The 21068-nt window shown below is 42.7% G+C and overlaps 1 protein-coding gene across 1 annotated transcript in view; it reads left to right on the forward strand.

Moving 5' to 3' along the window:
• Positions 1–16333, forward strand: part of SEZ6L2 (seizure related 6 homolog like 2) — a 201290-nt gene extending 184957 nt beyond the window's left edge. The window contains exons 13-18 of the mRNA XM_078652419.1: positions 985–1176; positions 1319–1510; positions 4291–4329; positions 14173–14290; positions 15004–15106; positions 16225–16333. Coding sequence (XP_078508545.1) covers positions 985–1176; positions 1319–1510; positions 4291–4329; positions 14173–14290; positions 15004–15106; positions 16225–16254 — 674 coding nt within the window. The 3' untranslated portion in view covers positions 16255–16333. The remainder of the gene's footprint in view (positions 1–984; positions 1177–1318; positions 1511–4290; positions 4330–14172; positions 14291–15003; positions 15107–16224) is intronic.
• The last annotated feature ends 4735 nt before the right edge of the window (positions 16334–21068 follow it).

The following is a 21068-nucleotide window of genomic DNA, read 5'->3' on the forward strand; positions in this document are numbered from 1 at the left end:
TATACAATGTGTGTACCCTAGCTTCCTCCACAGGATCTGAAAATGTGTTAGGTCCCGCTCCTCCCTAACTAGACCTTGACCAAATCACCAGGCTGCACTCTTTTTACAATTACAGTGTGCAAATTGTCTCAAATCTCCCCTTTATTCCTGTGCCTATCACCTGCCTCCAACTAAAATCGAACTAACTTGGTTCTTGGCTTCCTCCCCTCATCACCAGAAAAGGTGTTCTGCCTGTCATTCTACTTTATTTAGTATGATGCCCCGAAAGGATTTGCTACACGGTTTCCCTTCCATTCATTGCAATCTGAATTGTCCCCTTCACCATTTTATTTGCCCACTTTACTAAGCCACTTCCTTTTGGATTGTAGAGAGAGGGCTTCTTTACATGCTTCACTCCAAGTGTTCGCACACATTCTTGCAGGGCGAGTGAAGTGGGCTGCGTGCCAATATCCATGACCAGGAATGATGGACATCCTTCCTTTCTAAAAACTCAACGAAATACCGTTACTTCCATCGCCATCCTCATACTCTTCACTACTTCCACCTCCGTCCACCTTGAATACACATGTACTCGTACAACCACATACTTCTCTAAGTCGTTCAGATGATCCATTGGTCCTATGAAATCTACACAAACCTTCTACCAGGCTCCCTCCCAAAATCCTAATGGCCAACTCCTTGACCACCGCCCTTCAACCTTCTTTCCCTTTTAAACACAAACTGCGATTCTCAACCCACTCTCTGACTTCATTATTGAAACCGGACCACCAAAACCTTTCAAAGTGACGTGAATCGAAAATGCTAATTAATGGCAGCAATTTGGTATCTATACAAGCTGGAACTTTTATGTATATCTATCTTAATAGATATCTTTTCTGGCAATGTAAGTGTGTTCTATCGTGTGCTATACTAACTAAACAAGGATGCTGTTATGACAGACTTAATGTCTTTTTGTTGCCTTTCTCTTTTTCTTCCATCCTCCAGTCCTGAACTGTGCTGATCCAGGTGAGATTGGAAATGGCCTGCGCCGCGCCTCCGACCACCACTTTCCCATTGGCTCACACGTGCAGTATTCATGCAATGAGGGTTACACTATCGAGGGCAGCAGCAGCCTGACCTGCTATAACCGGGACACGGGCACCCCGAAGTGGAGTGACAGAGTCCCCAAGTGTGTGTGTAAGTACCTTATGGTGGACTAGGACTGAGACAGTGAGCGGGGTCAGTCACTGCACCTCCCACTTGTGAGGGCTCTTGCTATTGGTTGCTGGTGCTTTCCATAGTCTGACGGTTCTCCATGTACTTTGGTTTCTCTCTATAGTAAAGTATGAACCCTGTCTGAATCCCGGGGTCCCGGAGAACGGCTACCAGACCCTCTACAAGCACCACTACCAGGCCGGTGAGAACCTGCGCTTCTTCTGCTATGAGGGCTTTGAGCTAATTGGAGAAGTCACCATCACTTGCGTACCCGGGCACCCGTCCCAGTGGACCAGTCAGCCACCACTGTGCAAAGGTAAGGCGTGGTCACTGTGCCACTAACACTTGCCAAGCTTTCTGCCTCTATGAGCTTTATCTCTGCCCTCTCTCTTCTTCCTTTATCCTTTCTGCGTCTCTCTTTATGAACTTCGACCTTCTCCTCTTGTGAAAGTGGCAAATTGCTGCTTGCAAAATGACCAGAACGTTATTGGCCTGGTAAAGGGTGTTCTAACAGCTCTTAAATGTATTATCCTTGTTTCTCAGTTCAACTGAGATGTGTAATCCTGAGCATATCAGGCCTCTGTATCTCACTGCAATAATCTGGCAAACTTGCAAGATAAAGGGCTAAGAGGGTATACTATGAAGGTCACACCAAAGTAAAAAAATGTTTTTCGAGAGTAATAATACCATCTTCAAGGAAACTCTGAGACTTTAAAAATATCTCACATTCAAGATCATCATGAGGACCTTCTCTATGGCGCAGGGGCACTACATTACATGCCATATATAACATGACAAAAATATCATATCCACTAAATCAACTCAACTACAACATTGCACGGTAAGACAAAGTAAGCAGATCTGCAGGTAAAAACAGTAAATATATACCTACCTGGCAATGTAGTACATACAATACGATTATAAATTGGAAGTGTCGACCTAGTTATAGCGGCATTCAATCTCCCTATTTTGTAAACAAAAATAAGGTAAATCCAGGCTGTGTTAACCAATTATCCCTCGGATTTGTCATAATCCCCTAGTTTCACCCCTGTCAAGCTTTGAATTGAAGACAATGGGAAAGATTTGCAAACCAGTAATTAAAGACTCGAATCAGTTGATGGATTCTTGTCCAACGTTGCATCTCACAAGGCTACTAAACGAACATTGGTCCTAAAATAGGACCATTCTCAATGTTTTGCTCACCAGCGACGCAGCTCCAGTGTGTATGAAACCAGCAGTAATTACCCTGCTCCTTAATGAAGCCAGGGCCAATGCCAGGATCCTAGCCTACAAGCGACTAGCACCAGAGCAAAAGAATGCTAAAACTATTAGATTACTCCAGTGCCATGCGCTGTATATATTTCTCCCAGGACCTTGAGGCGGTACCAAAATCACATGGTAACAGAGGGTAAGTAGGCCAACAAAAGCCATGTGACCGACTCGCATCTGCTACAATAACAAAACTGTGACATTTGTGCTCAGTGGTGCATACGACAAGACAACAAATTAATGTTAATGTGGTTTGGAACTCAAACGGTTTTTACAAAGAAAGTCTGAAATATGTTCTTCATTTCCTACTAAGAACTTACCTTCTCTGTCAAAGTCAATTAAGTTCTCTAATGGATCAATCGTCTGTGATCCTTTGTCTCTCACCCCTGAAAATCAACTGCCAGGTAAAGTTGACCAGCTACTTAGTACTAGGTAGGCTGGGTTACCCTAACATGGTTGAACACAGTTTAAGATGACTGACAGGATGCAAAGGGCTGATGAAGCCTCAACTTAAAAACTTGTGATCACACTTGCCTTGAAACCTATGCAGAGACTCCCTGTGGTATGCATGATCAAGTTTAGAGCACAGTGCCTCATGCAAAAGCCCTTCTAGAACACAGGCCCGCTGCCTTCAAAGTTAGCCTAACACTACACTTGGGCCAAGACTCTCTGTTGGACAGGTCACACAGCATTCACCAATGAAAGCTTAGACCACTAAAACATGGAAGCAAACACAGGGGCGTGCAGAGTCCAAAGTAATGGAAACTCTCAGCTGAGCCAAAATAGTCTACCTTCTGAAACATGCAAACCCGACATCTAGAGGATGTATTTGAGAAAACTGGTGCTCAAATACAATCTATGCACCCTGACTTAAACTTTGAAAATTATCTGTTACCCACTTGACCAGCTCACCTCTTCCCAGTGCTTGGTTTCCTAACACACTTTCTGAATCGAACTATGCCAACCCTATATTCTACTGTGATTTGATATGGCAAATACACTAATCTTACCCTTTCCATCTTGGTTCCCATTCACTGCCTCACACACACTGTTCTCTACTCTCGAGTGTCTGATTTTTAAGTGAATATACTTGTATATGTATGTTCCTAGCTGTAGCAAGAGGGAGACATTCCTGGTGCTCTACCAACCTCCTGAAGCAAATAAATAAAGCATATCAATCAAATAAATAATTATTTGAAACAGGCTCATTACCAATATCAAGTCCTATTTAAAAAAGAATTGGCAAAGCAGTGAGTCTGGCCTTTGAAAGGCTGCTATTTGTTTTTTTATTCAGTATACATTAAAAATGTAAAACTAATTTTTTTAAAAGTAAACATTCTAAATGCGATGTGCATAGGTTGACAAATTAAAGTATGTTAAAAATATTCCATCACTAAACAGGCCATCATAAAAATAATTAAAAACTCTTAAGGATGAAAGCAAGGATGGGATTATCGGCCCTAAGTGTATTCCTTTCCAGTCAAATGCGCATAAGTGCAAGTGCTAAATGTAATCACTCACAGTAAAAAGAGCCAATGGCTGAAGTGGTTTGACCCACTGCGTCTTGCTATAGGCTGTAGTGGGAAGAGAAAATGTGAATGACACTTGAACATGCCAATGGATGAAGAGGGCAGGCCTAAAGCCCCTCTATTTATATATACATACATGCATTTTATTATGGTATTTTATAGAAATATGAGGCAGACAAGACAGCTGAAACTATCTGTAGGCCAGATCTAAAAATGGAAATTCACTTCCGGAAGGAGGTGAGTAGGCTAGAGTCGACTTGAAGCTGCCTGCTTATCCCCTTTTTCTCTTTCTTCCAAGTTGCCTACGAGGAGCTGTTGGATGATCGGAAACTAGAAGGTGAGTCGTTGTTGGAGGAGGTCTGTTTCATTACAAAGCTCCACTTGTAAGGCGCAATCTACAACTGAACACTACCTGCCAATTGGTATACAAACGAAGCTCTAAAATACAAGATACTGTCTATAACTGAACATTATGTGTAAAATGCAATCCAAAACCAGGGATTAGCTCTACTGCATCATTGATAACAGTACTACCTTTCAAGTGCTACTTAGAACTAGCAACACCCTAAAGAGACTAATTCTTACTAAGCACTGTTTGTGTGGTGCTTAGCAAAACTAAGCACAACCAGAAGGAAGCTACCTGTGAGGTACTATCTAAAACAAAGCACCACCTGGAAGTGATATTTACTACAACAACAACAGACTGTGGCCTAGCTGTATCAAGCCTTTTGCGAATCGCAAACGGTCTATTTGCATGTTTTGGCATGCATCAAAAATTCGCAAATTAAGGAATAGCAAAAATTTGCGATTCTTTTTTTGCCATAGCATTCAAGGAATCGCATTTTTGGCTTCCTTAAATGCTATGTATGTAGCATTTTTGAATTGCAAATTTTGGTTAAGAAATTACCACAAACTTGTAGTTGATGGTAATTTGCGAATCTTTAAAAAATGCACAATTTGGCATTTTTGGAGGTGGCATGTGATGCACACACATGCCCCAAGGGCATGTATGTGCGCCATATGCACACACATGTACATTTCAGGGGTGCAGCAGGGTGTCCTTGAGACACCCCTGCACCCTTGAAATTAATCTCAATTTGCGATTAGCAAATTGCGAATCGCAAATTAAGATTAATTTCACAATCATTCCTATGGGCCTCCTGGCCTATAGGAATGAATGGGAAATTATTCCTTAATTGCGAATATGCAAATTGCGAATTCGCAAATAAGGAAGATTAAGAAATCGCTAAAAAATAGCGATTTTTTACATACATTCCATTTTGCGATTTCTAAATAGCGATTCCTTAAAAATCGCTATTTAGAAATCGCAAAATGGAATCTTGATACATCTGCCCCTGTATTTCTATAACTCATACCACAGGTCAGTTGGCGCTGTATAGACTGTATCTCAGAACATAACACCCTGTGGGCTGTAGAATTTAGGAAAACATAAGTGTCGTTTGCTATAAAGAGTATAACTATTAATTCCCCGTCAACCGTGCCTGTTGACAGTGCAGGGCACCATTTGGTGTTAACCGTTTAGTTGCTGAATCCTTACTTCTAGTTCTCAAGGGGTTGAAGGAGGAAGGCCTACTGCCCGGGGGGCTTTGCACAGAGATACTTCTCAGGGACTTGTCTCTTTATTACCACCTGTGGGTGGGTACAATCTGGGCCATGCACTCCCATTAGGGTGTAAATCATAAGGTCTAAAGACTTTTACACTTGGAAACTGAAAAGCACTCATCGCAAACAAACGTGCACAGATGTATAGCGTCATTCAAATGACGCCATACATCCATGTATTAAGTATCTCAGATTTATACTCTCGATTTTACCATTATAGGAACGATAAAAATGGCCGTTCAAATATTATGAGGGTTCAATCGCGATCTGGCGTTTCTGATACAACAACCAATGGAAGTCAATTATATTTCATAACATTCCTTCTAAGGTTCTGTGTTGTCTTTTAATAAGATCTGCCTCCTTACTTACTCACCTTTAAGGTATGTGTCAAGACGAAAAGAGGCAGCCGACTTTTCCCTCAAAGTCCAGTCATTTATGTTTGAGTGTAACCATTGTTAATGGTAACATGTGTTACAGAAAAGTGTAAATGCTACAATATATCACTGCAGTAAATTCTGCACTCACGGCAAACCCGTGTCTCATAACAGCCTTTTGCTAACAACAGCTACAAGCAGTGTGTAGAAATCGCTGTCGAGTTTTTTACGTCTGAATTGCGAGCCATTTTTAGTGCCTTCAGAAGTCACGTGAATTTTTTTCATAAATTTTTGTCTGTTGATCTAAAAGTTTTCAAAATAGTCTGATAAGGCAGGGGCAGTGCTTAATTTGAGCCATGGTTGCCAGTAGGGCAGACCAGCACTCTTTTTTGGAGACCAAGTACTTGTCTTTCCCCATCAAGCATTTACAGAGAGCAAGAAAGAGGGAAATTCACAAATGCAGTGGCGGCTGCTGGAGCATTAAAGTGGTAGGGCAGAGCGGAGGAGGCAGAGCGGGGGAATTATTTTTTAAATTCTTACCTGCTATCTGCAGCTTCTGTGCTCTTCGGCCCTCTGCTCCTCGACTCCTGGCATGCCACAGGCCCCCGTACACCAATCCAGACACTGGTCTAATGCTGGTGTTACCCAGCATAAGAGCAGTTTGCCGTGATTGGCTTGAGCGCTCTAGTTAGGCGCTCACTAAGGGACTACGACCCTGTGCTTGCTCTCCACCCAGCTGTACAGCACAGCTCAGGTGCAAAGATCAAAGTGCGCATGACGGTTTGGCCGGTCTTAGTCGTTCTGCCAAATTGTCATGCGCACTTGAAGCAGTGCCACCGCTCCTCCTTTCTGCAGCTGTGTGTTGTCAGAATGGAAGGCCCCACCCTCAGCTCTGCTGCAGGAAGTGTGTGAGGAAAAATACAATGATAACAACTTTTGTTAATATCATTTCTTTTTCATTTTTCACCGCTGAGAAGCAGTGGGGCAACGTGAAAGAATGAGGAAAAGGAAGACACAAATCCGTAGCAAAGGGAGAAAGTAAAAACCTGAATGAGTGAGATAATGGGGCAGGGAGTGTCTGGCAGTGGACTAAGGAGGCCCGAGGTGAATGCAAGACTGCGCAGCCTGGTTATTCGGCGCAGCAACATGTAATAGCACTAGCCACGGACTTCTGAGCAGAGCTTTGGGCACCAGTCTAGCTCTTGTTCTTTTGCAAATTAAGCACTGGGAAGAGGAGGTGGAGGGTTGTTTAACTGCTAGAAAAAATTGTAGGTCATTTAGACCCTGGAGGAGGACCGTCCACCCTACAGAGAAATCGATGCCTGCCTGATGGGGATCTCTGTACTGTGGAAGGAGCTGGAGCTGCAATGAAGGTTTGTCAAGTGGTCGCCATGCATAAAGCGCCCACTTAGCAATTTTTTTTGTATTGAAAAAGAAACTTGCAAAGGAGGAGTTTGATTTCTCAATACAAAAATGATTGTTCCAATGCAGAAAGGGCTAATCTGCATTTTCCTTACCATTTCTGAAATGTTTCACATTGCAGACTGTCATGGAAAATGAGTGACAGTCGCAGCGCCAAAAATGGGGCGGGATGACTGTAACTGTCTCATGGTGGCCTTTGGTAGTTGGGCTGCCAGGTTAGATACTGGCAGAGCCAGCTGATGTTTCGCTGATGCAACAGTGGCACTTTCTCTGATTGAAACTTGAGCCGAGAATCGCAAGTGAGATAGGGCAGGGCCACGACCAATTTACAGTGGTCCTCGCACTCCTAGACCTCTAAATAAGGCTGTATATATTGTCAAGCCTGTAAAAGCATCTACTAGACTATTGTGTTAACGCTACCTGCCACATATGAGGTAGTGCATTGATGTCTGGAGACAACATCTGCACTACTGTGTACATTTCTAAAAGGTCACCTTGGGATTCATTTGAGTTTGGAGACCATTGGTTCAAAGAAAGTGGTGAATCTACACCTGGAAATGTACACCTAAGAACAGGTGCACATTTACTACTTTTTGGAATTCAGAGTAGTAGCCGTGGAAAGCTGCACTGACACAGGTTACTGGGTGTGCTACTGAGAATGCATGAGACACATCCCTGAACTCCTATTTCCTCAATGTATTCATCTACATAGTGTACACTTAGGGCACTGGGGAAATGTTTTCCTTTTCCTCTATTTCCCTTGAGAAAAGCATGGAGAAACACCTTTTTGTATATTTCCTCCAAGTTTTGGGTGACCTATTCATCTTCTCATCCTGGAGTGATTGTTACTCCAGAGCGTTGCTGGAGTAAATCTCTGACCATTTTCAGAGCGGGAATGGGTGTGATAGGAGTTGTTGAATGTCTACAGATGTACACGTTTGTGAGTGATTGCAAGCTTATATGGCTAACCATGCCTTGTCCTGCCTACTTCCCACCCCTTATTTAGGATTACTACTGAGCATTTCTTTGCAGGCGTGGGGTAGAACTATATCTTTTAGTAAAACCATTTACATCTAGCAGGACTCACTCAGTGAATAACTGGTAGGAGTAAATGCAGGAATTTTCTGTCAAATACATACTTTAAGAGCTGAAAATCCCTTTGTGACTTGCCAGATTAATTTGCAGTATTGTCTCCATTTCTAAAATATTCTCTTAAGGCCACATGCATCATTGTTGCCGCTTGCGATTCCTAAATTGCGAAAATTAAGGAATCGCAATTTAAAAATCGCAAACGGCAATGTATGTAAAAATCGCAACTTTTTTTGCGATTCCTTATTTTTCCTTAATTGCGATTCACAATTTGCGAATCGCAATTAAGGAAAACCTTCCCATTGATTCCTATGGACCAAAAGGCCCATAGGAATGAATGGGAAGGCATTCACATTTTGCGATTTTCAATTTGCGAATTCGCAAAATGTGAATGCAATTTCAAGGGTGCAAGGGGGGGTCCAAAGAACCCCTCCCTGCACCCCTGAAATGTAACTTTAAATGCAGTTTACACACACACATGCCCCAAGGACATGTGTGTGTGTAAATTAAAACTTTCAAATATGTAACTTGTGCATGTTTGAAAGTTTTCGGTAAATTAGCATGAAGTTCAACTTCCAATTTGCGAATTCGCAATTTAAAAATTATCATGCATTGCATTTAAGAAATCTCAAATTGCGATTTCTTAAATGCAAACACAATTTTAGAAATCGCAACATGGTTGCGATTCCTAAAATTGCGAAAAGCATGATGCATCCAAAATTTGAGAATTGCATTCGCAAACGGCCGAAAATTGCGATTCGCACCGTTTGCGAATGCAATTCTCAATGATGCATGTGGGCACTAGTGTTGCTATATTCCACATATTTGGTTTCATGACAAGTCAGTTCTGCGAATGCCGCTGAAATAGACAGTGTTTTGAGAAGCACCTGGTGGTCCCTCGTTTCAAAGGTGGCTGAGAGATCTTTCCTAATATTTAACATAGCTGTGTATGTTCCTGTGTGGGGTCTCAGGTTTGACCGAGGGTCTCTAAGAAGACTGTTAGACTACAAATGAGAAGTCAGTTGGCAGACAACGACAGTTTCAAATGCCTTTAAAATACAAGGAAGTCATGGCATTCTTTAGGGTGTGTGTGTTACCAACTTGTGTGCATTGTATTCAAGTCTCAGGAGCACATTTGCAATACTGTGTTGAATAATAGGGCCACATCAGTGGTACTGTATGGAGGCCATATCTGAGTTATTGTCTCCATTTTTATTTTATTTTAATGTCACATGGGGTATTTATTCAGATCTAAAGTTCAAATCTGCATTATTTGTGCTCCATCCAAAAGGTTAAATCTAGATATTAGTATAAATGTGACTACCGCATCAGTACAATTGTGTCCAGTTATAAATGCCACATCAGGGTGTTTGCAATCAAGTCAAGAGACCACATCTGCAGCATTGTCCCCAGTCCTGGGGAGCCGCACTTTTGAGTTCTGTGTCCTGTTCTGTAGGTATCGTCTACTGCAAGATCTAAGGATTGAGGAGGGTCATTTAAACCCTGGCAGGCGGCCAGTCGACCGGTTGGCTTGGCATAGGCCTTAGTCTCTGCCACTCTCTAAGATGAATGCTCGCCGTACAGAGAGATACCTGCCTGGCTTGCGACGATCTCTGTCTGTCCATTGGGGAGGCAGCTGCATTGTAGACATAGCTGAATGGTCATCTGCCGCGATGTTTTTGCCGCCTAGGCTTAATTTTTGTTTTTCCAAACAAACTCCCAAAGCTGGAGCTGGTTTGAATGAAAAATCAGTGGTCCTGATGCACAAGGGAGTTTCTCTCTCCATGTAGTGGCCATGGGTTAGTTTCCCTGCCTGGGTCTACTGTGTTTTGCTTTGCCTGGCATACCTAGAAGGGAATATCAGTGGCAGAATGCCTGGTGGTTCTTAAGAAGACCACCGATGGGTCAATGGTTGGCAAAAGCAGAGCCTGCCAATGCTCCGCCGTTTGACACCTGGCACTGCCCACTCCTCTCATCGAGGCGGGGGTTCCAAGAGGTTGCCAGGTGATAACGCCTCCCTTTTGTGGCCAACATCGAGCTCTGCTGACCTCTAGCTGATCCCTTAAATCTGAATCCTCTGGAAGAGAGACAATGGGGAGAAGATAAGTGAGATGAACAACGAGATCCTTAGAAGTAAACATGTATACATTGAATTTCTATCATGAAAAACTCACCCAGTATGGTAGAATTTTATTTGTGAGCAAACTGCTCACTTGAGTAGGTTTGTTGGCGTTTCAGGGTGGGAACACTTGCTAAGGTGGATGAACATCCCCAAACCTATAGCTTTATTTACTTTCATTATCTTTTGGCGAACACTTTCATCCCTGAAAAGTACATGAGATTTATTACCATCAAGGGCGCGAGTAAACCGATGTTCAGGTCAAGAAAGGGAAGAGGGCCTCCAAATTTGTTGAGGAGTATAAAGAAAAAAACGTACCTAGATGGACAAAAAACTTCCGCTTGAAATAGGAAATAAAGAAGTTTTTTACTACAAATGCAGGGGCATATTACCAAGCAATAGCGATAATTATCGCTATTGCTTGGTTAGAGACAAAATTTTACCGCAGAGCTGCGGCGATTTTTACCGCAGATAATCCTTGGTATTACCAAGGTTTATCGCAAATGCAATAAAAAACGGCCGCAATGCATGAATATCGCTGAAAAGTCAGCGATATTCATGCATTACCGAGCTAATGCTCTTAGCCATGTTATCCACCTCCCATTGGATAACATGGCTAAGAACTGCTCAGGGCAGGTGTTAGCTTTTGGAGATATTCGCGCTTAGCGCGAATATCTCCAAAAGTTGGTAATAGGAGATAGCGATGTTAGCGACTGTTTCCAGTCGCTAACATCTTGGCACGCCCACTTTGCATGTCATTAGTGATAAATATCACTGACATGCAAAGTGGGGCCCAAGATGGTCGCTATCTCCTACTAGCTGTCGCTAACTGGTGTTAGCGACAGCTAGGTAATAGGGAGATAATTTTATCTCCGCTTTCTTGGCTTTCAAAGCCAAAAAAGCGGAGATAAACCCCCTTGATAATATGCCCCGCAGTGTTTTATGGAATTTCTTTCTTTGGGAATATATGCAGGTACATTTCCATATACAAAAGTTACTATGCATGTGAGGACTCCTGGAAATCTGCAACTGTTGAACGTTCCCAGGCTTGTCTGGAATATAACTATAGAGGAAGATGCAAAGAACATAAAGGAATGAGATGCAGACACAGAGTGGGAGAGGGAGACGAGATTGCTTTCAACTTGCATGCCAATAAGACTCCCTCGCAGCTGTTCTTCAAGCAGAGCTGTACTTCTTTATATGTTGTAGATTTTGATGCCCATTATTGGACAGATAAAGAGTACACATATGCTATAGCACATACATACATATGTGTAGTACAGATCAGCCAGGCTTCTTATTCAGATGTAACAAAGATAGCTGCTCAAATGAACAAAATTATATCTAAAGGTATCCATCTCGATGTCTTACCGACCTTGGCTTGCTAAGGGTTGTATGTTGGAATATCATATACAGAAATATCGTCTGACATAAATCTTGTGCCTAAAATATAGTTTGCAAAAACATTGTTCCATGAGGTGTAGATGCTCTATTACTACCTCTAATGGTGCGATATTTTTGAAAACGATATAAGGACATTATATATATATTGGACGATATTCTAACTACGATACAATATTGTGTTGCTATATCTTGCTATGTAGTAAGTGTCTGTTTGAAATGCTCTGGGGGGAGCTGATTCTGCATTTTAATTGCAAGCTACAAAAACTCAATTTGAAAATCTTGCTATCTCAATTTATATGGTGAAAAAACCACAGATTTGAATTGACAAATCATATAAACAATTCAATTTTGCCCAAAAAAAGAAGTCATGGCTTGTCTTCAAGAATGCTGTGAGAGTCGTGCATCTTGCCTAGAAAGCTGTTCTTAATTCAATTGATAGTCTTTGAAGTTGTGACAGTTCTCTAGTAGCTAAGGTGTGAAGTTGCCTTGAACCAGGCGCAGCCAGTTCAGGTAAGAGCGGTGGGGTGGAAGTCGAGACAGACGACGCAATGGGGAAAATAAAATAAATAAATAAAACCATTTACCTTGTGCTCGTCGCATCGCTGACTCTGCGATGCTGTGAGCGCAAGGTAAGTAGTTTTATTTATTTTTTTACTTTATTTTCCCCATTTCGTCATGTGTCGCCTTGGCCCCCCCGCCCCCGCTCCACCGCCCACCGCTCTTACTTGAACTGGATGTGCCCGCCTAAAACATGAGGTGAGATGTGGGTCAGCAGTGAAGTTGACATGTGGTCTAGTGGTAAATTGGAGATGCAGTCTAGTGGCCAAGTTGGCATGTGGTCTTGTGGTTAAGTTGACATTTATTTTTTAGTGCAGATGTGTCGGGCTCTAATCTTTATATTGCAATGTGGTCTAGTGACTAGTTCGAAATGTGGTACTGTAGTTGGATTGGCTTGTTGTCCACTGATTACATGTAGATCTGATTTCGTGGCTTATGTGCCCCCTGTAGAATAGTGACATCCAGGTTTAAATCTCTGTTCCCTCACTACACCTGTGAGCATGAGAAAATCACGTCATCTCTCAGTTGTTCATTTCTCTTCTCTGACTAAAATTCGTAACACATACATAAGGCTACATACATTGTCTAAGACTACATGAAGAAAGGGATTTGCATACATGAATTTAAATACTTGTGGGTTTAATTAGCTAATTTGACATCCTATGAAATATCAGATATCTTACGCAAGAGGTGCATTAACCTCTGCACTATCTTACAGGCTAAGGAGCTACCAGGCACATGCATCAAAGGATTTTGCGATCGCAAACTGTGCGAATCGCAAAAATCGGCCGTTTGCGATCGCAAAATCCTCTTTTGGAATGCATGAAGGGTCAAGGCCCTCGCAATTTAAGAATTCGCAAATATTTGCGAATTCTCAAATTGCGATTGCATTTAAGGAATCGCATTTTGCGATTCCTTAAATGCAATGCATGAAACATTAAAAAATTGCGAAATCGGAATTAAGGGGAGCAAATTACCATGAGGTTGAACCTCATGGTAATTTGAGAAAAATTTGAAAAATGCACTTTTGTGCATTTTTCAAAGTTTCATGTTGTGCCCACACATGCCCTAAGGGCATGTGTGTGCACAACATATGTGCACAGATTGATTTCAGGGGTGCAACAGGGTGTCCTTTGGACACCCCTGCAACCTTGAAATCGCATTTTCAATTTGCGATTCGCTAATTCCGAATCGCAAATTGAGAATTTCTTCCCATTCATTCCTATGGGCCTCTAGGCCCATAGGAATGAATGGGAAGGGATTCCTTAATTGCGATTCTCAAATTGAGAATCGCAATTAAGGAATAATAAGAAATCGTTAATTTTTTTGCAATTTCTTGATGCATTGCATTTTGCAATTCCTTAATTGCGATTCCTTATTTTTCGCAATTAAGGAATCGCAAAATGCAATATTGATGCATGTGCCTGTTAGTCTTCAATCCTACTGTCATGTTGTGAGGCTGTAATTTGTAATAGATAACTCATATTTGTGAGATTTCAAGTTGTAAATGTATAGAGTAATATACATAATTTCAGTCATTGTTTTGTGATTATGAAGATGTTTAATCTGTTTCTCTTTATCTGCCCTGCAGTCACTCAGACCACAGACCCCTCCCATCAGATGGAAGGAGGAAACATTGCCTTGGCGATCTTCCTTCCAATCGTGCTGGTGATCCTTCTGATTGGTGGGATTTATGTGTACTATACCAAGTGAGTGCTGCATTCGAGTGGGGTTTAAATGAGGTGTGTGTCTCAGTTAAGAGACCAATGTCCAGGCCACCGACAGGACTGATCACGTTTGTTTTGAAAAGTAATTTGATTTCTAGAGTTAAAATTATGTTTCACATTGGTTTTAAGAAAGAATCGTGCTTTACAAATTACTGATAATTTCTGTGGGATAGCTTTGGAAGTAATGTGTGTGATTACACAAAGTAATGTCTAATAAAATGTCAATGTTTCTCTTTTCTGTTTCTTTCTATTATTCTCTCCCTTCCATCCAAAATTCCTTAATATATCAATTCCTTTGCTTTCTCCTATTCTTCTGCTTCCTTCCTTCTTCCATCCCCTCCTCACTGCCTTCCTTTTACTCTATTCACTCCTTTCCTTCTTCACATCCTCTCTTCACTTCCTCCTCATCCTCTCCTTGATTACCTTCTTCTTTCTGTCTTCTTTCCTCTTGTGCGTATTTCCTCGCCTTCATTTCGATTCACCTTACTTCATTTGTCCCCTCTCTACTTTCTTTCATATTCAATTTTCCGTCTATCCTCCTTCCATATTTCCTATATTTGCTTCTCTGTTTTCTTTGCTCCATTTCTCTTTACTTCTTTGCTACACGTATCAATTACTGCCTTTCTTTTACCACCACGTTTTTCTGTTTTTCTTTTCTCTTTCCCACATACTTCAAAACGGATCTTCTACCCCAGGTTCCAAGGAAAGTCAATCTTTGGGTTCTCCTTCTCAAACTCCCACTCCTACAGCCCCATCACAGTCGAGTCGGATTTCAACAACCCCCTCTACGAGGCTGGGGTAAGTGTGCTGCACACACCACTCTCTAACAGAATCGAGCATTTTTTTTATTTGCTAAAGTCCCATAATCCCACTGAAGACCCGCACAATCAAACAGAGGCCATTTTGTTAATGTGGCCAGCCCAAGTTTTGTCCTGGTGATGGACAGAAGGCCAAATAACCATACGATAGACACGAAAGAGCCTTTTTTAAGCATTTAACCAAAGTGTGGCATGGTGACCCTGGTTTTAGAAAGTGACTTGGGATTGAGCAAGGACATACTGTATAACTACTTTCCTTTATGTACATGCATCACCTTTGATTTTACATCAGGCTCAGGGTTAACATATTGCTGAATAAGAAGTGGTGGTTAATAATCCAAGCCTGAGGATGCTTCTGGGTTTGCACCCTCTTTAGCTGATACCAAGCTGGTTATCAATAGTCAATGTTTATTTCACAACACCTAAAGGCCATATATTGAAAGCTTTGCGCCTGATGAGGTGACTTTAACTAGCGTGTACCTCCATCGGCTTCGATGCTGAAGAGGAGTCTGTGCCTCCTAACATGTAACCTCTGAGCAATTTGCCGCCCAATAAAAGTTGGCCTTGGTAGCCTCTAAAGCTCTTCAGGGTGCAGGTTCTCTGCTTGTGCAAACTGGTGTTTACACCTGAATATAGATTCAGATCTTCAGAGAAAAGACATAAAATATTAGAATAGAATCTATCCAGGCGTATTTAATAGTTAAGTGATCAAGAGTGCACGAGTAGTCTGGAAACATTATTGGCTTTGCACATTTAAGCTAAGGAACTCCTCTGATCTTTGCTCTTTCCTGATTTGTTTCTCCTGTAGGATTTGTGGGAGTACAAAGTTTACATCGCTTGCGCTGCAATATCTATCTTTTCCCTTTGGCCGCCCCACCTTTAAAAAATATATTTCATAGGGTTGTACAATATACCAAAATCCTCCCCTAAAATTAAGGGTTTTTAAATCAATAAATTAACTACTGGAATAAAATCCATCGAGAATTCTCAACTAATTACATGATGTAGGATGTAGGAGTTTGCAAGCATTATAGACTTTACATTTTAAGCTATGGAGCTTCTCAGATTTCAGTCATCTCCTGTTTTCTTCTCCTGCAGGACACGAGGGAGTACGAAGTCTCTATCTGAAACAGCCATTACCGGAGGAATGAGCAGAGGAAATAAAAGAGAAAATAAGAAAAAAAAAGACAAATCAAACAAAGGGGAGGGAGGGCGGGGTAGGGCGGGAGGAACCATTTTTAATCCCATCATGTTCCCCAGTGGCCATCTTTTACTGTTGCCCGTTGCCTTTGCCCCCCTTGCCATTGCTTCCTGCTGCTCTTAACTGCTGCCTCTGACGCAACACCATTGCCTTTTTGCCACAGTCATGTGACTCTTCACCACTTGTAAATAATGTCAGTTGTGCCAAATCCCCATTGCACTTTTATTTCTCGCTCTTCACTGCGAGTTTGTAACCAAGGAGAGCGTGGTCAGTAGCTGGGAAGCGGGGGGAGGTGGGGGGAGAGGGTTAAGGGAAAAAAATGAGAGTAGGTGCCAAAAGTGTTGGATCAAAAGGTGTTTAGTGGTGGGGATGGGGGAGGGGGGAGATTCTAGGGGACACAAACCTAGAGTTTTTCAGCTGCTAATTTAGAACTGTGTTGGATCAAGCTTTGATTGGGCTTTGTATAGTGTCATCCATAATGGTTTGGGCTCAGCTAACAACAGTATGATATCAGTATTATACAGGTGCAGTTTAACTAACAGATGTATTATAATCCCTCCGAGCAGAGAGCGTTAGTCACATCTAGCTTGAGCCACTGGGCAATGGTGCTACAGTCTTTTGCCCACTGCCCATGGTGGGTCCTTAAAAATCCAACTAACAACCATCATGCGCTGCCACCACACGTACCATAACAGAGCTAAAAGGAATGGTAAACGCGCTACGGTAGTAACACCCACATTCAAAGCACCAGCATCTCTGGCCTATAGTGTTTTGTTATTATCATAGAACCACTCTTCCACTTCAGAAGGAGGCAGTGGGTTTTGACCTTTGTGGAAGAGACATGCAGATCTCCTTGTGCCCTGCCAGCTGATAGTTAACAGATGAGCTGTCGATGCCAAATCCTCTATGCCATCTACTGATTAGGGGCAGCGAAGGCCATGCCTCTTCTTTTTACAAACACAAATGACGTGATCATATTTCCTTGGGCCATAGTTTGAAGCTCACGTCCGTTACCCTTGGTGTCAATTTCCGCCGCTGTTGTGGATCCCGCAGATGCTCACTTCTCCCAGTTCTGACCTAAGAAATCCAGGGACATCTAACCTGGAAACCCTTTTTACTTAGTGAATGGAACATCCATCCTCACTTTTGTTGGCACCCCTCCCCCACTCTTGCTCACTGGCCCTCCCCTGCACAGTGCTTTTCTCCATCACAAGCTACTCACTGCAGTGCTGTTATTGAATATGCACATATTGTATGTTTACTATTCACCTATAATTCTTCAGAAGTTAAATATTTTTTCAGTGGAAATGATGGGAAGGTTCAAGTGATAGGCTAGGCTCAAACAAAGTTTAATCGCATCTACATTTTCTATGAAGACGGGTGTGTGGGTAAAATTGGTCCAGTCTTGGGTGCATTAAAGTGGCCTATCCAACCCCTCTGGATCTTTGGGGGGTCTCATGTTTTGAGGGTAGGTGTGTTATAATTTCCTAAACAGAAAACACACATTGTGTCCTTCAGTGACTACACATAATGGGACGAGGACTGTTGTTTGGTCATGGGTGTGTGACGGGACAGAATCTTTTCCTCCGTGCTCGCTTGGACAGGTGGACAGCCCTCCTTCTGAGGCACGGGGAGGAGGAACAGGAAAAAAGAGGGGCATCTAGGCTTTCAAGGTATCTGAGGCTCTTTGGGTAGCGCAGAAGGCAATCTAAGTAGAAAGAGACCTGCTTTGGCAAAGTTAATCAATTCTTCAAGTAAACATGGGTCGTACGCCATTAGGACAGGCAAATTACCAGTCATATATAATATATGTTCATGCAACATATATTGTATGAGCTGACAGGCAACGCGCAGAACCTTATTCTTGCTAGGTATTATGATATGTTGATTTATTACTATTTATTTATTTATTTTGTATTTAATTATTTAATATTTTTTCTTTACTTAAGAGCCTAATTTGCATTTGCAGAAATCTCATCAGAAAGGTTATGTCCTTCCACTTTAGACTGCGGATACTCCCAATGACTAGGGAGGTGTGCGTCCTGCTTCAGTTGTGCTGTTGGCATGAGAAGGCTGCATTGTTGGCAAGCGGACCTGGTCATCACATTTACTGCTGCTGAGTGATAAAAGTAACTCATTATGCTTAAATTACGCAATATTGTGCTCTTTACACGTTATCGTTGTCTGCTGTCAGTGTTTTTGACAGTTTTAATGCTGCATATAGGATTCTGAATCCAAAAATGAAGACTTTAAGCTACTCAACTGCTTTCCATATGGGGCAGCAGTATATCTGCCTCCGTCTGTCCCTCCTCTCTCTGGTTTATCGTCACCTTTGACAGGCCCAGCATCACGTGTGTTTACCCTGTGAATTCTGGGAAGGGAGGAAGGTCATCACTTTGGTGTTGTCAGGGACGGCCTTTCGGAAACCGTGGGCTTGCCTTTCCTACCACTGGTCTTTAGTCATGAAGACCGTGACAGGAAGGGAAAGTACCAGGGCTCCAAGTGCCATGTTGCCTTTGGTAGTTTCCACTGTGTCATAGTGCCAACACCGTCATCCGCTCCCCCCCAACATTTTGCATTTGCCCATATAATCATTACACCGGACACATTGCTTATGGGAAAATAACTGCTGCAGGTTTATTTACATACAACAAAAGTATGCAGTTTTGTGGGTTATCTTACGGGCGATCCAGGGCAGGCAGCCCCTCGTTGCCCCGCCTGCCTAATGAGCCAGCCGACACGGTGGGTCGACGCCCGGACAGTGCAGCACCTTTGTAGATCCCCTTCCGGATCATGTGATCATGTCTTATACTCCCGCCCCTTTCAGGGCGGAGTGTAGTATGGTACACCCCCGGTTGGTCAGGCCCCCAACCACCTGAAGGACTAATGGGGCGCCGTCGCGGTTTTCCCGGAACCTCCCTGCGGCTCCAGGTCTTTGGCTCTGGCACCCCTACTGTGCCAGGCAGAGGTACCCTTACTGTACTAGTCTGCCGCAGAGGTACCCTTACTGTACCCGTCTGCCTCCAGATCGCCCTGTAACTCCGCCACAGCTCTGGAGGAGGCTGCCGTCGATGACAGAGCCCCCCACCTCCGAGTTCCCTACTTACATCCTGCAGCTACCAGTGCCTCCTGCACATCAAGGAGAAACATCCATTCCGACATTGGACAAGTGCACACCATCTTTTTCATAATAACCTTCCACTCTTGCCTGTATCAGTGTTTGCCTGATGAACCCCAAGACCATCACATTCCTACAAGTGTGACAATTCATACTATTCAAGGTCCCCAACGCTATAATAATGGCTTAGGTGGCATGTATTAGTGATTGTTAATGTATATTAAATAAACAACTATTGATGTGTTCACATCCAAATTTGACAGACAGCCCCCATGTGGCAGACTGTCACAAGCGCCGTTGCTAAGAATTAAGTGCCAATGCTGAGCAATGGAAAAAACCTGCTCAAATTAAGCACTCTGCCCGGCCCCATGGCTGATGTAAAGAACAACGCAGTGCTACATGTGTGGGTCCTCAGCATATGTAATGTACAGTAGGCATCAAAAATACTGTTGTACCTTTAAACAATCCTTGCAACGGTTGTGCTGCTTTTCACACTCAGGGAAGTAACCAGAATCAGGCCCCAGGTGGAAGTAAGGGTTCAGGTATGTTAATACTAGCAGACTCATATCCATTAAAATAATTGTGTGCAAAGCACAAAGACGTGGACTGAAATCTTTGTTGAATAGCAAGTCTCTGCGGGCGCCCGGTTCATTGTGATCCTTTCATAATCACTGGATCGTCTATACCCCAAAGTTTTGGCCTTGTTCCCATTTCGCCGCTACACAGGCTGGTGGTCCCGTGAAAACAGTGTAGCCATAGTCCAAAGAGGAGACCTCCATGGTAGCATGGGATTTCTTCAGAGATTTGTTATGATGTTTCTTAAAAGGTGCAGTAAATGCAAGCAGGAACTTGCTACAGTATTAATTTGTGCATTGAGAGAGAGGTCAGAGTGACTCCCAAGACATCTAACCAAGAGGATCCCAAAGACAACTTTTGGTAGAGTTATTGGAAAATCACTCAGGCTCACTGGCCAGAGTGCCTTATCCAATGGGATTGGTTATTGCCGATTATCAGACTCGTCCTTGCTAGCAAAGAGTCTCAGAAATGTACTTTCCACTCACTGTTGAAAGTCATGAGAGATTTCAGGGCCTGTTGATCCAACGGAATGATCAGATGCTTGTGATCATCATTGCCAGGACCTTTCAACCAAAACACCGTATTAGATGAGAGGTTCCATGTAAATAATGAATAACAGCACGCTGGAAGGAGATCTGTGGAACCCCTTTTACGCCGGAACACTCTTAGACCTGAAAGAGGAAACAAAACCGTTTGAGAGCATCCTTACAGGAAGGATCGAAGCCACTTCGCAGAAGAGCCCATTGGCCCATCGGTGCCACTCTCTGGATCAGAACCGAATGGTCCACACTGTTAAGTGCAGCAGGGAGATGTAACAGGATCTCTACAGTTATGTTGTACTTTATCCAGCATAGTTCTTACATTGTCTACTGATATTGTCAGAGCAGTTTCAGTGGCTCCATCAAGGAAAGATCCCAACTGTTGAAGTTCCCAAGTTGTGGTGTCCTCAAGGACAGTTGAAAAGCCGATTGGCTAATAGTTTTCTCAGAATTGTATCTAGAACAGGGTACATTGAAATTAGATGGAATATGTAGACATCACCAGAGT

Source organism: Lissotriton helveticus, chromosome 7 (assembly GCF_964261635.1).
Source record: "Lissotriton helveticus chromosome 7, aLisHel1.1, whole genome shotgun sequence".
NCBI lineage: Eukaryota > Metazoa > Chordata > Amphibia > Caudata > Salamandridae > Lissotriton > Lissotriton helveticus.